Consider the following 17,759-nt stretch of genomic DNA (forward strand, 5'->3'; position numbering starts at 1 on the left):
ACCCGAAGTGGCTAGGGTATGTCCAGACATGGGTCCCTTGCTTGCTGCACCACTGGGTTCAAGCTAGCCTGGCTGATGAGGGGTGATGCCCCAAAACCAGTACCAGGATGCTCGCTTCTAGTCTACGGAGGACCTGGCTTGGCAGTTTGGGCTGGACTGCTCCTGTGGGGAGCAGAGTGAAGACTGATTTGCAAACAGCTGGGTCCACACGGGAGTGACAGGCCGAGCAAAATGACGATGGATTAAACCCAGATCTGCGGCTGAAGGTGATTTTTTGAAAAGTTTCAACACTCCGTCCATCATTTTACTTTGTGTTGTTGCCATATGCCATGCACAACTTTCTGCAACTACTTATCGCTCTCATTCAAACTGAAAGTGAACTTCCTAACATTCAGGAAAAATATCAACACCCTTCTCTTCTGCTGAGGTTATAACGTATTATAACTGTACGCTAAGGCTCATTTACTGCTCCTTGACTATTGCCATGTCATGCCCAAAAGTGATCAGATGCCTAAGTTGTGTTGTTCTTACTGAGCACACTTAGTTTTTTTTTCTCTCTAAACTGTAAGATTGCACTTCACCATAAGGGCTCAGCAACAAAGGATGCCTCTTTTCTACAAGCCATCCTCATTGACTACCTGGAGACAAACATAACATTTTAATCTTTTCATAGTGCTTGTATCTAGTGTATCAGCATTTTACAAGCATACATACATGTTAAAAAAAGAAAAAGAAAAAAAGGTAATATCAAAATCACAACCCATTTGTTCATTTCCCCATAACAGGAAAAAGAAAAAAAAAATCAACGTCTTATTTCATGTACTTGTACACGGAAACAAGCACAAGTCTTATTCAAATATTCAAAGGAGGACACCATCATTTTTAAATGTTTGGTTATTTATTGGCAAAAAACAGAATAACAGCAGAACTAGGTTCTTGGTTGCAGCCAAAGCACAGATACATTAAAAGGGGTGTCTATGGTTTGCGTGGTCTTAATTTTATTTTCATAGAAAATATAAATTGTAGTCACCAAAACTGACAACAGTAACACAGATGGCTAGCATCTGTAAACTGAATACAAAAAAAAAAAAAAAAAAAAAAAAAAAAAAAACAGAAAAGAGAGGAGGTAAAAAATTCAAATGCAGTGTTATTCTGGTCTTTTCTTCAAACCAGGACATAATGTATATTTCCTAACAGTTTAAAATTAATGACGAACTTGACCTTAATCTACTTGCCTGGAGAACAGCTACAGCATGGAGAAGAGTTTAATCACTATGAAGAAGCATTTCTGTTTCTCTTTACCAAATTTGACAGACAGTAGGGTTGTTGATTAAATCTAGTACTGGGATGCACAAAGAATGTAACAATAACTTTCCAACAACCTTTATCACCTGCACCAAACTTAGCACCACGCAGAACACGAAAAATCTAGGCATTAGACTTTTCCTTCAATTTCCAAGTTAAAACAGCTGCGAGAATGACAAAATTACAAAGCATATTGTTCAAATTCCTGCTGCTGCTCCAAACTAACCATAGATGAAGCAACCATAACATTTAAGGCAAGACTGGACAACAACAGGAGGGTTTATACGGGCCTACTTAAAAATCTGATGTACCATTTATGAGTGCAAACCGAGACAGCAAGGTTGGCCATCAAACTGAACAAATGGTTATCACATTAAACCTGCCTTATAAATATTCTATTTGCTCTGAAGACACAGCAGAGTTTGCATTTGAAGGCCTGAGCATCGTGCACAAGGACTTTGGCAAAGGGATATGCCACAGTGGAATGTCTGATCAGAACACATCACCTACCAGGAGAAATTCAAATGATAAAAACTAGGCATAGGAGTACAGGGGCTAAATCTCTGAAATATTTTCTACTGCTCAACAATACCAGAATCACCTGCTTTTTTATGAAGTGTTTGAAAGCAGAGTTTGTCATGCAAGCATATGAATAGAGAGTAGAACTCTGAGGCAAAGACAATGAATAACGCCAAGTGGCAAAACTCCAGCTGATCACCTTCACGGTGCAATGTCCCCATGTCCACCACATGTGGCCTTCATTATTTCATTCCCTCTAGTCCAATCAGCACAGACGTTAGAGCACATCCAAATCAAAAGCAAAAGCTGAACAGACCATAGTGAAACAGAACCTTTCCCACATAACCTCACTGGATTTCGTATATTACGCTCAAGAGTATGAACGTATGCTGGTTGCTACACCTGGATGAACATGTGGAGTGAAGGGGCAAAGAAGAGACATGATGGCGCTGTTGAAAGCACCTCAAATTCATGATTGATATGTACATGCCTTACATATGGTTTTATTAGTAAAAAGTGTTTTTCAGACAATCTCGAAAGCCGAAGGCATCAGGACATTTTACAGTGTACAGCAAAGGGCGAGAGTGGATCTGAGACTGCCAACTACTATAGACAACTACCATAAAACTAAGGAATATATCCCATGTATCCAATTAACCTTTTCTTCACTTGGTCTAGACACCAAAAATACAGAATTTAAACATGCCACAGAACACATTTCTTCATCTTCAGTTTAATCTGCTGTTGTAATTATTGTATTAGTTGGTATTTCATGAGTTCCAGTGACTACTACAACATTGCAAAATGTGATTTTGTACATTGTCTTCAAATCGGAAAACCTGAAGCTTGTGATTTTAAGATATAAGTAGAACTGCCTACAAAGCAATGAAGTTACAATTATTGGGTAAAGAGTCATTTCTGTTTTTTAAATGTGAGCACACACCAGTGACAAATCTGTGACTGAATACTGGTTTTAAGAAATGGCGGCAAAGGACTCCGAGATGAATCAAACACAGATGTTTCTCGCAACGCAAAAATATTAAATTACTTATATGATTTAGCGACCATAATAAAAAGCAAAACATTTACTTTCCTACTATATTAAAAATATCTATACAGTTGTGAGTGAATAACTATACACACAAGAGCAGCAGAATCTTAAATTGAAACAGCAAGTCAAGACAGTGTTTTCATAACATTATTAAAGAACTAACGTCTACGAAAATTAACATATATACAGATTTTGGTACTCACAAATACATAATAGACATTTGAAAAAGGATAAATTACTCGATGAATGACATTCGCATAAAGTGCATTAGCTGAAATACCACAATGTTCATCTTAATAAAAAGAATTCTCTGGAGTAAAGCCACTTCTAACCATTGTCTAAAGAAAAGTGCATAGGTCGTTTCATTTGCATTATTCAGGCTGCTTTACAGATATTTACTGTTTCTGTTACAATTTAAAAGCACACTGATTACCAGAATAAAAAGAAACAACAATACATTTCACGGAAATACGACAGACTGTGACAGGTATACAGAAGTCAGGAAAAGCTTGCAGCCATATTACTTCAACTACAAACTAAAACCTGACACTGTCAAATGCTGAGCATTGTTTCTAGCATCAAAGTAGGTAGTGTCGGTTTCATCGTCAGGTTGTGGAATGAAGGGCATTTGTTGGTTTTGTAGATTATTCCAGTCTAGGCCTTCGAACAGTGGATGAAGCCTAAGTTCTAGAAACAAAATGCACAACACAACCATGAAGAACAAACAAATTATCTGCTATGCAATTACTTCATTAAGAAGATGTGAAGGAAGAAATGGTTACATACTTCTGTCCCTGGTTCTCCATAGTAGTCGTTTTATTAAAATCACACACTTTAGAATAATTCCCCATTCATACAGGGAGCCCGAAACAAAAACCATATACTTAAATTACAAATTGGGTGCAAAAAAACAGCATAAAGCATACAAAGTGCTTCCAAACTTGAGAACCATTTAGGCAAAGGAGATGTAATAGGATTAACAGTAAAATAGCTATAGAAAAAGGCAGTCTGTGTCTTTAAGTACAGAGGTTTCCATTTCTAGGAAGCCTTGAGCTAGCATTTGCCTCTCAAAGTCAACTCTTTTTTATGGGTGAGATAACCGCAGGGGAGGCTGGAGGGTCATTTACAACGTTAATGCAGAACCAGGAATCAAAGTATTCAAATCTGCTGCATCGTAGGATCTTCACTGATAATCATACACATTAGAATAGAGAAGCAATCAAATCCTCACCAATGCAGCTCTCGAGGCGGGGCCAACCAACATGGCCGATCGGACGTGAGCTCCGTCTGAATCCCCCCCAGGCCGTATGTAACGACAAGGTGAAGGGGTGCAAAATGACTCTTCCTTCCCCCGCCCCCGGTGGCATGCCTCTGAACCCCCAGATGGGGAGAGCCCACCGAGGGCATCAGCTGGGAGCGGCGTGACGCACGCGGCAGGCCCATCAGCCGACTCGCCTCGTGGTGCGGCCTAGCAGCGACCGGGGAAGAGCTGAGCGAGGACGGCGAGGGGCTGGAGCCCTGTGATGGCGCGGAGACCTGCTGGTGCCGCAGAGCAGGGGAGAGAGGCGTCTCCCCCTGCTGAAATGCTCGGGAGCTGGGAAGAGCTCCGTTGAGGTGGGAGCCTGCGCAACACAACAGCAGGGAGGCGGAGCCCAGGAAGGGGCGACTATGCAGAGCCTGGGGGTGCGGCCTGAAATGGAGAAGGAGGTCGCCCCCTACTGACACACCATTAGTACCGGTGAAAAGAGGGACCAAGAGGTACTGTCTCGCCCGAAGAATTAGGAGCCTGCTCCGCGGTGCGGCGGCGTGGTCCCACGCAAGAAGAGGAGGGACTGGGAGAGAGGCCATACTGGAGGGAGCTGGTGTGAGGAGACCCGGTGGAGCCTGGCCGCAAGACAACAGGGCCCAACGGTGATTCCACAAGTGTGTGGTGGCGGGACACTTAAAAGAGGGAGCCACACCCGCAAATAGGCGACAGAAGGCTGGAACGTGAAAGAGCAAGTGAGATGCGGGGAGAGAGGAGAGGCATCTGACTCCCTCTTGAGACTTGGGCAGAGACCTAGAGGGGGCCCTTGTGAGAAGGAGAGACATCCTGGTCGGGGAGAGAGAGCCTACAGACAGGCACTGGGGTCCGGTCCCCGAAAGAAACATATGCCACGGCGGAAGGTGCAGGCCAACGGGGTCTCTAGCTATTCTTCACCGGCCAGAAGAGAGAGCGCCAACTTGGCACAAGGGGGAGAGATGGCACTCACAAAGGAGGACCTCTTGTCCTCCCTTCGCACTTTCAAAGCCGAACTGCAGGAGGAGCTCACGGCTGATATCAGGGTGATGTTGGATGCCTTCCAGGCAGACGTCAATGGGAAAATATCGGCACTTCAAGCAGATGTGGACTCAGTCAGGTCCCGTTTCATAGACCTTGAAACACACTTGCATGATTTACAGCAGAAAGTTGCCCCGGTAGAGAATGAGATTACGAGTATTAAGGCGCAGCTCCACCTCGCCACACTTAAATGTGAGGATTTTGTGCACGCAGAGACAACATCAGGGTGCAGGGCCTGGAGGAGGGAGCCGAGGGGACAGACCTGGAGGCCTTTGTGGTTGGACTTTTTTCCACCCTTTTGGGAGAGGATCAGTGCATCGTGTGGGCGGCAGAGCCGCAGGTGAGTGGAGAAGGTCTAGAGACATCCTGGCAAAGTTGAGCTCATTGAAGGTCAAGGAACACATTCTATTAAAGGCACAACAACAAGACTCTGTCTCCTTCCAGGGTATACAATGCACCCTTTATCAGGATAAAGCTCCGGCAACCCTGGTACGATAGCAACAAGTCCGCCCGGTGACGGAGGCCCTGAGAGAGAGGAACATAAGATATTGTTGAACTTTTCCCTTTGGTATGGCATTCGAACTCCATAATAGGGCATGTCATTTCACGGCTGTGGATGAAGCGGCAGCTGCGCTGGCCCAAGAGTCTGGAGGAGAGAGGGGAGATGCCAGCGTTGCTGCTGGAGCTGTGCGAAGGGAGGATACCCCTTCCACGTCAACGGATCAATGGAAACAACAGAGGAGGGAGAGGAAGACCCCCAGGAGATGACATTGCCCGACTGTCCAGCCGTGATGGGAGCTCCAGTGGATCACCAGAGAGAGCTGGGGTGCAGCCCCAGGTGGGGGCATCAATGGAAATGGAGTGACGGGACGGGGAAGCTTCTCCTCTGGGAGGACTGTCTTGCTTTGAGAAGCCCAATAAGGACCTTATCTCTACATGACAATCGGGCATGAATCCGCTCCTGCTGGATATGGGAGCTCTGGGAGGGCTCCTTCGCTCTTATACACTTTGGATTGATGAGGCCTGGGGAGAGGGGGAGAAGGAGGAGGCAGATTTGGACCCTGTCCATGAAATGAATAAAAGTAGGGAAGTTTCCAGTTCTATATTTTCTTGTTTACTATTTTATATCTCTTGCAAGATGTACTTTTGGTTTGTTCTTTGCTCACCATCCCTTTAGATATCCAAAGAGTCATGTGGAGAACCTAAAAGATGCTTTGAGTTCCGAATGGGGGAGGACGGGGGTCATGGTGCGGCGTATTGGAGACAATGTTAAAGGTCTGGTTGAGAGAGGTTCAGTTCCGGAGAGGAAATGCTGGAACTGCTTTCATGGAATGTGAAGGGACGCCAAATTATACTCTAAAATCCTGGCATTGAGGATGTTATGCCAGAGCTGATACATCCAGACCAATCGTGCTTTATCAAGGGGCGCCAAACGCATTATAATCTGCGACGTGTCATCCATTTGATGGACAAGGTTAATAAGAAACAGGTCCCAGCGCTTTTATTGGTGCTTGATGCTGAAAAAGCATTTGATAGGGTGGAGTGGACATTTTTGGTGGCAACCATGAGACATTTCGGATTCGGGGAACAAATTATAACAATGGTAATGAGCAACTATTCATGCCCCAGATCCCGCATTTCAGTAAATGGGGTGATTTTGGAGTTTTTTGATCTGTCGCGAAGTACGAGGCAGGGATGCCCTATTTCCCAGCTGCTCTTTGCGTTGAGTGCTGAGCCCTTGGCGGTGTGGGTGAGAGCATGCCCTACATTCCCAGGCATTAGATTTGGCTCCGACCACCATAAAATGTCCTTGTTTGCTGATGATATTTTATTATTCGTCACTGAACCCCGCACATCTCTTGTGGCAATTCAAGAGGAGTTATCACTCTTCGAGCAGATGGCAGGTTTTAAAGTAAACACGGGGAAATCATATCTCCTCAACCTGTCGATGCCCGCAGTTGTAATGGTCCAAATAGCTTTCGTGACCCCAATTACGTGGGCTAAAAAAGAAATCACATATTTGGGTATTCGACTTGTTCCCAAGGTGTCCGATCTGTTCCAAGCTAACTATCCCCCCTTGCTCAAGTCATTACGAGAGGACTTTAAGAGGAGGTCTCCTCTCTGGCTGTTCTGGCTGGGGCGCATCAATAGCATTAAGATGACACTGCTCCCCCGATTCCTCTACCTCTTTCAGAGCATCCCCGTTGACATTTTGCCAGATTTTATCGCAGAGACCCGGACGATGTTCACGAGGTTCATTTTGCAGGGAGCAAGGGCTACAGTATCATATAAATTACTGGTGCGCTCCAAGGAAGAGGGCGGGTTGGTACTCCCGGACCTCCTCCAGTACTATAGAGCTGCACAGCTGCATGTACTGGCTGGATGGTCCCTCCAAGAGTCAGAAAAGCTGTGGCTTCATATTGATAGGGCGGTCACAGGCAAGACTTTGTGGGATGTTCCCTGGAAGCCCAAGGGGGCACAACCACAAAACGTATACATTAGCACACCCACCGCCACTACCCTTAAAGTGTGGGACAAGGTGACAGGAGCCTACGAGATCACATCCTTTCCTTCACCACATACCCCCATCCATTTTAACAAGGCTTTCCCCCCGGGGGAAGCTATAGGGCCCTTTGATAAATGGAGAGGGGGGGTGCTTGCGAATTGCAGATTTATACCATGGGGACCAACTCCGTAAGTTTAATAATTGTTGCAGAGATTTCCAGCTCCCAAACACTACCATTTTACACAGTTGGTGCATTGGGTTACACAGCCACACATGCGGGAGGCAACCACAAGGGATCTTCTCCCAATGGAGCGATTTGTGCAACGGGGAGGAGTGACGAGGTGCAGTACTGCAACGCTGTATACTATACTGGCTGCTGCACAGAGGGCGCCGACCCCTCAACACACCCCCTTTTGGGAACAGGTGTTGGGCATGTTGGTGGGAGAGGACCGTTGGCGACATCTATCTCATGACATATCCAAACATAACCGCTCAATGGGTGCCAGGGAAGTACACTACAAACTGCTCTACATTTGGTACCTCTACCCCGAGAAGCTTAAGAAACTATACGCCCAGGTGTCCGATAGATGTTGGCGAGGCTGTGGCATTTTGGGGGATTTTGGACACATTTGGTGGGACTGCACAACTATTCGCCCCAATTGGAACAAAATACTATCACACCTTAAATAGATATTAGGATATCCCGCACGGACCTCTCCGGAGCATATTCTTTTGGGCCTTCGAGCCCAGGAACTGCAGCACCAATCACAAGAGGACTGTGCCATTCTATGGTTGGCACTAGGGGCGGCGAAGACAACATTAGCGTCCTTCTGGAAAAGGGCAGACCAAACCCCAATAGCCCTGTGGTTCACCAGGTTGCGGAGGAGCCTCGCCATAGAGCATCTGGCTGACAAAGGGGATGGCTCGCGCAGTAGTTTTGATTGTATCGGGGAACCTCCCCTCCCTGATCTCCTCCCCGCCCAGGTTTATCTCTAGGGGCTTACCCCTTACTGCGTGTGGTCCCAGTCTTCGAGCATTGCACCTCTTCCATGTATAGGAACCAGCTGCCGAGATTAGATGAGTGGGCATGGAATAGTTCACTCTGGCTCAGAGAGGGGATTCCCTAACCACTGACTTTTTAGTTAATTCAGAAACATTTTAAGAGATGGATCACTTGTTGTGTTGTTAAAGTTTGTTCTATATTTGTTTCAAATACTGAAAATTGATGGCTGTGCCCACCGTTTGCAGGGTAACACTGTTGCCTTAAATTTGTGTTTTTTTCTTTGAAAAGTTCTAGTCTTACTCCGGATTGGGAGGGGCTGGGAGATGACACGAACTACAGTGAGTAGCCTAATGTCTTACACTCATGGGCATGTTTATTTTGTCATACTAAAATTTCAATAAAAAATACATTTACAAAAAAAATAAAAAAATGCAGCTCTAAGCCGTAAGAGACATTATACCACAGAAGTCTTGAACAGGATTCTAATACAATATGAGCTCAAAAGATTCTTGGCAGTGGCTTTACCTACAATAAAATTAGCTTGTGGGTCATAATCAAGACAACAGCGGCTTGCAGATGTATGACAGACTTCCAAGAGGCTGTTCAACAAATGTACGCTAACTGAATAGTCCACAATCAGATGAAGTAGCTGCTTTCCACTGGTTAAATGAGCTTTGGGTATAATAGGTAGAAGTTTGTATGCCACTTGCTAGTGTAAAACGAGGCAAGCAGGAATCCATCAATACATTGAATATTTCAAGTCTGCTAAACCTGTACAAACTCTACCAAAGTTAATGAAAAGCTAATTAGATTGTCTAATTGATTTACATTTCTCCAGACAGAAGCTCAAAACTTCTCTAACATCTCAAGAGTACAAAGTGGAAGGTTTACTGAAAAATAAAGGGAGAGTTATAGATTGATTTATTTGAAAATCTGAAACCACTTTGGGTTAACACGCATGATGCTTTCTCGTAACCACCCCATTGGAGTGGAAAACTCAATGGGTTCTGGCACAGAATACATCTGTATTTTGCAGACTTTTCGAAAAAGTGAAATTCAAGGTTAGATGTTGCAATGAAGCCTTGTGAGTGGCACTCTCACTGGAAGATAATCTTTCTATATGCTGTCAAAGATGTCTTTACTGGACTTTTTAAGAATGATGGCTGACGTGGACCTTTCCTATAGGCAATATTTGCTGTCAGGTGCACTTTGATAGAAGTTAATTGCAGGTTGAACTACGCCAGATGAAGTAATTACAATAGCATAACTTCTTTGTATAAAATGAGATTGTATTTTATTGATACCAAAGATAAAAGCTTTTCCAGACTCAATTTGTATGTCAGTCTCTGGTGTGGTTTTATCAACAGCTGCAGAAGGGCCTGAAAACCAAAAATGCCTGGGTTAAAACAGTGTGATCAAAATCAGTGCTGCCTGGGTAGTATGCAACTTCAGCAGTATTGATTGAGATAGAGGAGTGGGAGGAAAACTAATAAAACAAACAAAAGGTGATGGGAGGAATGGTTGTAATAAAAACTAACCTATTGCAATCGCCTGGGGTACCATTCAGACCTATTGTTCTTTTGCCCACCATGCCACCTCAGTTTAGACGCAGCCACATGCCAATCAGTCCTGGCCCTGTCCAATTGGAACAGCCAACTTCAAAATGACAGGACAAATCTTCCCTGAACCAGAACCAAAACAACCCAAGACTGGTTTCACCCTGACTGGGGCTAGTCAGTAAGGTGTGGCTTGGTTCCAGTGGCACAGTGAGCCGAGACGCACGTCTGCGGATACTCTTGACACTGGGGGGTTTCAAACATACAAAAAGTGATGGAAGAAATGCATGCTTGCAATAAGCCTACCTAACTACTGGCAATCGATAATTGTAGCATTCTAATCCATTGTTCTTTTGCCCACAAAGCCACCTCGGTTTGGACCCAGAAATTGACAGTATGTTTTCCTTGTGTTTAAGCTCAGCAGATGCAAGGGGGGGCGTGATCTTGAGGGTCACAGAAAGTGACAATACAGACCGATTACAAACCAGAGAAGATCACCAACTAGAAATAGGTAAACTTGCAGGCCAACAGATTGAACATTAATGTACTGTCTTGTGTTGTCCATGACTGATCCATACAGCTTTGAGGGGAAATCCAGAGAAAACACTGTATGTAGGAACCAAGACTGGATTTTAAATCAGGGTAAGGAAGGAAAGGCAATGGATCTTACTTACATTGGGGTGGCAAGTGGTTATAATCGCAGTTAAGTGGGAATGCGAACCAATACTGATGTATTGTAATGTGATTACTTGCTTGGGTCAGGCAAAGGTTTTGTTGTTATTGTGCAAAACTGCAATAAAATGCTTCTATAAAAAATATCTGCAGTACATAAGTGTAGGTTCAGGGAAATTCAGTTAAGGACATAGCATGTTTAGTTCACAAAGCCGGAGGACGAACAGATGCTCAACAGGTAAGCTCAGTAGCCTGAGGTAGGTAGCAGGTGAAAAGGTAGTAGATCTAGGGAGCTCCCTTGATGTGAAAACCTGGAATGCTAAGAGTTTTGGGATAAGGATTACGAGAAGGCAAGAGGCTCAGAAGATGAAACTCTGACCCACTTTTACTAGTACAGACCCATCTAATGGCCTCTGAATGCAAATTCCTGGAGAGGGGAATATGAAGCGATGGCGCACTGTGGTTTCTTCAAGAATTCACAGGCAGAAATCAAACTAAACAAAAGACTCCTCCCCCACTTTCTTTTGTAGTCCAAAATAAATTACTCCATCCAAGTGGATAATATGTGGGAGTGACATAGGACATGGACTGCACTCTTTAAGGTTTACTCTCCACCACAACTTCAGACAGCCACATTGAATAAAAACAGCCCTCTACTATTAGGAAACCCAGCAGACATACACTTTGTATGGGAAGATGCAAATGCTTTAATGGTAACAAATACCAACAGGTCAGTGGGATAGTAGGGTACCCAAGCAATCCCACACACTTGACAAACTACTTCAGAGCCCTCGGCAGACAGATGGTATGGAGGTAAGAACGTGACTCAAACAGTTGATACTGCTATTTCTGAACATATTTTTCGTGCAGAATTTTATTCCCAATGACCACATCCTCACAAGTTGTTGATATTGAGTACCTGGCCAGAGGTAGATCCAAACACTCATATCTCCTGATAGCCACAAGAAAAGCAGAAAGGTGAATGGAGGTCACAGAGCAGTAAGTATTGAAACCTAGAGGCTAAGAGACAGTAGTTACCATATGAGCAGACACTAATGAAACTTTACTGATAATGTGGGATCAACTCAATTTGTCATAATAATGTAGAAAAACCTATAAAACAGTATTGTGGTTAAGAGCGCAGGCTCAGCTCAATCATAATAATAAAAACTAGGAATGAGACTATTCAGTACCTGGAAGAGAGGATGCTACAGTTTGAAAAAGCCACGAGTGCCTCATCAACAGGTACACAAGTGGCCCAGACTGAATATCATGATGAAGTTAAAAGAACAACAAGGGATAGATATGCAAGTACAAAGATGAAAGTAAGGGACAATAGGGATAAAGCAGGTTGCTTTCTGAGCTGACTAAGCAAGAGAGAAGAGGTGGCTAGATGGAAAGTAGGAAATACCAGACCGGGGTGTAGGGCTATAGCCCCAGATTAAGGAATAGCACTTGCCTTCACAGATTATTACTTGTACTGTAACGAGCAAGAGACTGGTGGAGCCTGTGAAATATCTGTCTTTCTAACCAATTTGCTCCTTGCAAGGTTGACAGCACTCAGTTGAAATTACTTCAAAAATGACTTAACAATTGAAAAGGTGACAAGGGCCATTCAACAGATGCAAACCAGTAGTGTGAGGGAATTATTGAAACTCCTGGCCTCCATAGGTATCCCACTAATACCAAATATTTCGGAGGACATATCTAGACAGAAGAACTTCCAGTAGACCTCTGATAGATCACTATCATACCCATTTGGAAGAGAGAAAATCCCAGGACTGTGTTCCTCATATCAGCTAATTTTACTCCTCAATGTGGGATGAACGTATTTAGTCAAATTACATGTGAATAGAACATGGGGAATCATAGCAACATTCATCAATCTGGACCAATGTGGTTTTATGCCACAAAGGCTTATTAGGATATATTTGCATAGAGAAGATGAGGGAATCAAATTAGGCATTAGCAATCCCAGCTCTCAAATGTGAAAAGGCATCTGACTCCACTGACTGCCAATACTAAACTGTAATCCTGATCTGGGCCAAAGATGTGGGCCTGGATTAGATTGCTCAATATCAAACTCTTGGTGGCAGGAAGGGTTAAGGGGTATTATTCAGAACTCTGACTTGGAGAAGGCGGGGTGAGGCAGGGTAGCTCCTGCTCCATCCCTCCCTCCTCTTAGCTTGTTTGGTCTGGCAGTAGAACCCTGGCATGTTGGATCAAGTCAGAAGACCTGAATCAGTGAATCCAGCTCTGGCATGGAGCAGGAGGATAAGATCTTGCTCTATGCAGATTACATTCTCTTTTACATAGCAACCCCTCTCAGAACATTCCCTGGCTGCTTGGCATGTTTCATACCTGTAGAGAACACACCAGGTTTCAGGTTACCTGATCCAAAACAAACTACTTGCCAAAAAAAAAAAAAAAGAAAAACACCTGGAATATGGGGAACACACACAGGAAGCTTTGGTGACCAGAGATTGTTTCCGATACATAGGGATGGAGACCACACAAAACAGAACAGCATTTCTAGACCACAACCCAAAAGTACTGTTGCTAACTTTCACAACGAAGTGCAACATAGTCAAAAACTACCAATTGCACTGATGGCCAGAGAAACTAATTTTAAAATAATCCAACCAAAGATGTTGTATGCTGTGCAATACACCATGTAAATGATCTGGATGCAGAAATATGTTTTCATAGTGTGGGCCACAGGGTGCCCTGGGAGAACTCTTCACTTTATAAGATTTGCTAGATTAATTCAACTTTCTGGAGGAAACAACTCAGGGATGAACAAGTTACTAACCTTCAGTAATGGTCTTTCTGGTAGAGATTTTACCTAGCTGCAGATTCCTCAACTTCTGAATATTTACCACACTGGTTCCAGAAACGTTTCAGCAGTACCTCTGCGTACTAGTAGATTGCACAGTGTGGCTTCACACTGTGCTGATCTGCTCTGGAAATGTTGTGCGAGGCTTATATAGGTGCCACCTCTGTGCACTGACATCAGTTGTGCCCCCAGATGCAGAAGCCCAAAAAGTGAATTTGTCATGAGCAGTGTGCAGATTCCTAGACTTTGGACTCTACCTCCTAATAAGATCCCATCAAAAAGTGGGGAGGATGGGAGGGTCAGTGAGTAATCTGTTGCTGGATAGTCTCTACCAGAAAGAGCAATACCAAAGGTAAGTAACTTGTTCTTCACTGATAAAGATTTCTAACCACAAATTCCTCACCTTCTGTATAGTTACCATGGCAGGATCTATTGGAAGCGAGTCTGTGAATGGACTCGAAAAAGAATGTCCTGCTGGATCGAAGCGGAAAAATGCCCCTCCCGACAGACCTGTCTTTCCAAGCAACAGTGCTTTGTGAACATATGGAGTGATGCCCAAGTAACTGCCTGGCAAATGTCTAGGACAGGGACTGTGTGAGGTGATGCAGTAGTAGCAGCTTTGGTCCTGGTAGAATGAGAATGTAGTCCTGCCGGAAGCTAATTTTTAGCCAATGCTTAGTAGATATTACTGTAGAGCAGATCCAGCAGGAGAGCCAATTGTCCAATTAGTGTGCTATGGAATTATCCATATAGAAGCTCAATGCTCTCTTGGGGTCCAAGCGGTGGAGGTTCTCCTCCTTCTAAAAGGGTGAGGAAGAGCTTTGAAAACCTGCAGGGTGACAATTTGACCAACCAGGAACAGCTTCAGAACTTTCAGGAAGAAAGACGCCAGTCTGCAGAAGCACATTGTCTGGGAAGTAGGAAGTGTATGGTGGATTGACACAAAGAGCCTGAAGCTCACTCACATGCCATGCTGAGGAGATGGCTATGTGGAAGGCAGTCTTAATTGTGAGGAGCCATAAGAGACAGCTGTGAAGTGGTTCGAACGGAGCGCACATTAAGAAGGTCAGTACGATATTAAGGTCCCACTGGGGGATTACAAATGGAGAAGGGGAAAGCATGTACCACAACCTTTTAAGAATTGCATCACAACTGGTGATTTCAACAACAAGGGCTGATCTAGCAACCACAAGGTCAAAAGATGACCTTTAACAGTGCCCAAAGCAAGCCTTTGCAACGCAACAGTCAGCACAAACAATAGAATGACCGATAACTTGGCCTGTGTGAGTCAATCTGGCATTTGCCAACTCAAACTACATCATACTAGTCCCTATAATGGGCACATACAGTTTTCTTCGAGGGACCCCTAGCTGTCAAGATAACAACCACCACCTCCGGAGGAAGGTCTGAGATGTAAAGCTGCTGCTCAATCGCCAAGCATAAGAGTGTGAAGGTCTGTGTGCAGAACCCTGCCCTGGTGCTGCAACAGCAGGTCCTCCTGGAGGGGCATCTTCATTGGAGGAAATATGCTCAAGCCCAAGAGTCTTGGATACCACACTCTCTGTGCACAGTCTGGAGTCACTCTGTTGACTTGGGCCTGGTCTGTACATATCTTTTTCAGAACTTGGGGCAGGAATGGTATTGGCAAAAAGAAATACACAAGTCTCAAGTTCCGCTCGAGAAAGAGACGCCTAAGAAACTCCAACACACAGAAGTGCTGACGTTGTGTGTTCGTGGTGGTGGCAAACAGATCGAGCTAAGCTTCTCCCCATTTGCTGAAGACATCTTTTCGCCAACTCTGGATTTAACTGCCTCATGATCCGTAAGGCACCGACAGCAGAGTTTGCAAGTCCTGGCATTAAATTGTAATTGTAATTGTAATTGTATTTATATAGCGCTTACTACCCCTGACGAGGCGTCGAAGAGCTTTTCGATGAGTAGCACGCTACTCCGGTACCCAAACAAGAATTAGTGATGGATTAGTATAATTTAATAAGGAGTACAGTTTTAGTATTATTATGAGTTAATTTGAGTTGCGGATATGAGAGTTTGTTAGTTAGATTGACTGGAGTAATGGAGGGGTGGAGGAGGAAAGAAATCCAGAAGTGTTAATTGGGAGTTTATCCTTCATTTACTCAATCCAAAGGCTTGAGATGAATAAAAGGGGGGCGGAGGGGAAAGAGGATGTGGAAGGGTTAGGGAGAGCATATTAGCAGGGTGAGATGAATGCAGGAGACTTTAGTAGGGTTGTGTGGGAGGTCACAGAGGTAGAGTGAGGTTTGGTGAGTTAGATGTGGGGGTGGAGGGATGAGCTTAGGCAGAGATATTTAGGAGATGAAAGTGGTCGAAGGGATTTGGGATGAGTCCGAGTGAGAATGGAGGATAGTTTGATAGAGACATGACATAAGAGTGATGAGTAGATAAGTGTGATAAAAAGAGAGCAGAAATTCATAGAAACATGCCAGGCACAGAAACACCATATACACATACATACACATATATATATATATTTATACACACACACACATGACTATACACACACACATCTGCACATACAATACATAATTAGAATCATGGGTAAAAATACTTAGTCGTCCATCCATCATCCTGGTAAAAGGCGGGAACTCCCCCACCTACCTCGAGGGTGGACGGGGCGTGGCCCAGCGGGTGGAGCCCACAGGTGCTCCACAAAGGGAGAAACCCTCCACTCTGTGTCTCCAGCAGAGGAAGACAGAACCCGCGCGTCCCAGTCAGACACAGACCACGCTCCAGCACATCATCAGCTCACCTCCAGGAAGGATTCCAGATCTCCTCCGCCATGGGATCTCTGAGCGCACAGCCACGCCCCGCCCCATCCCTGCTAAGCCCAAGAGCCAGGGTGGGCCGTCCTTTCCAGAAGGTGAGCTTCAACCGCGGCATCTGCCGCGTCCACATTGTACACTAGGGTACGTGATGGGCCACGGGGCAAAACGTCTTCAGCAACCTTGTGTGCCCCCGGCAATGTCATTGCCACTAGTGCGTCCCCGCGGAGATGTCCTCGCGCCCCTGCGCATCAACAACGCACCACGCGAGTCGCCGGCAAACGCAGTGGGGTCGCCTTGGAAAGCTGTCCATCATCCTGGCAAGAGGCGGGAATTCCCCTACCTACTTCGAGGGTGGACGGGGCGTGGCTCAGCGGGCGGAGCTTACAGGTGCTCCACGAAGGGAGAACCTTCTACTCTGTGTCTCCAGGAGAGGAAGACAGAACCCGCGCGTCACAGACCACGCTCCAGCACACCATCAGTTCACCTCCAGGAAGGACTCCAGATCTTCCTCTGGTATGGGATCTCTGAGCGCACAGCCGTGCTTCATCCTTGCCAGGCCCAAGAGCCAGGGTGGCTTGTCCTTTCCAGAAGCTGAGCTTCGACTGCGGCACCTGCTACGATTATGATTGTAAGTGCTTCCTTTGAGGTTTAGTTTCTGTAAAATGAGCATCGTGGCCTACACAATCGGAGTATTTTCTACGAGTATGTCAATAAGCGTTACCTAGCATGTTTTATACGCCCCGTTTATATTCTACACTAAGGGTACGTGATGGGCCATGGGGTAAACGTTTCCAGCAACCTTGTGTGCCTTTGGCAATGTTATTGTTACTAGTGCGTCTTTGTGGAGATGTCCTCGTGCTTCTGAGCATCAACACCGCACCACCGGAATCGGCGGTAAACGCAGTGGGGTCGTTTTGGAAAGCTGTCCATCATCCTGGTAAAAGGTGGGAATTCCTTTACCTACTACGAGGGTGGACGGGGCGTGGCTCAGCGGGCGGAGCTTACAGGTGCTTCATAAAGGGAGAACCTTCTACTCTGTGTCTCCAGGAGAGGAAGATAGAACCCGCGCGTCACAGTCAGATACTGATTACGCTCCAGTACATCATCAGTTCACCTCCAGGAAGGATTCTGGATCTTTTCCTGCTATGGGATCTCTGAGCGCACAGCCTTGCTTTATCTTTGCCAAG

At 45.1% G+C, this 17,759-nt stretch overlaps 1 protein-coding gene across 1 annotated transcript in view; it reads right to left on the minus strand.

Moving 5' to 3' along the window:
• Positions 1–884: 884 nt before the first annotated feature.
• The window catches only part of MASTL (microtubule associated serine/threonine kinase like), a 208,675-nt gene continuing 191,800 nt past the window's right edge, over positions 885–17,759 (minus strand). The window contains exon 12 of the mRNA XM_069211322.1: positions 885–3,562. Coding sequence (XP_069067423.1) covers positions 3,405–3,562 — 158 coding nt within the window. The 3' untranslated portion in view covers positions 885–3,404. The remainder of the gene's footprint in view (positions 3,563–17,759) is intronic.

This window comes from Pleurodeles waltl, chromosome 10 (assembly GCF_031143425.1).
Source record: "Pleurodeles waltl isolate 20211129_DDA chromosome 10, aPleWal1.hap1.20221129, whole genome shotgun sequence".
Classification (NCBI taxonomy): domain Eukaryota; kingdom Metazoa; phylum Chordata; class Amphibia; order Caudata; family Salamandridae; genus Pleurodeles; species Pleurodeles waltl.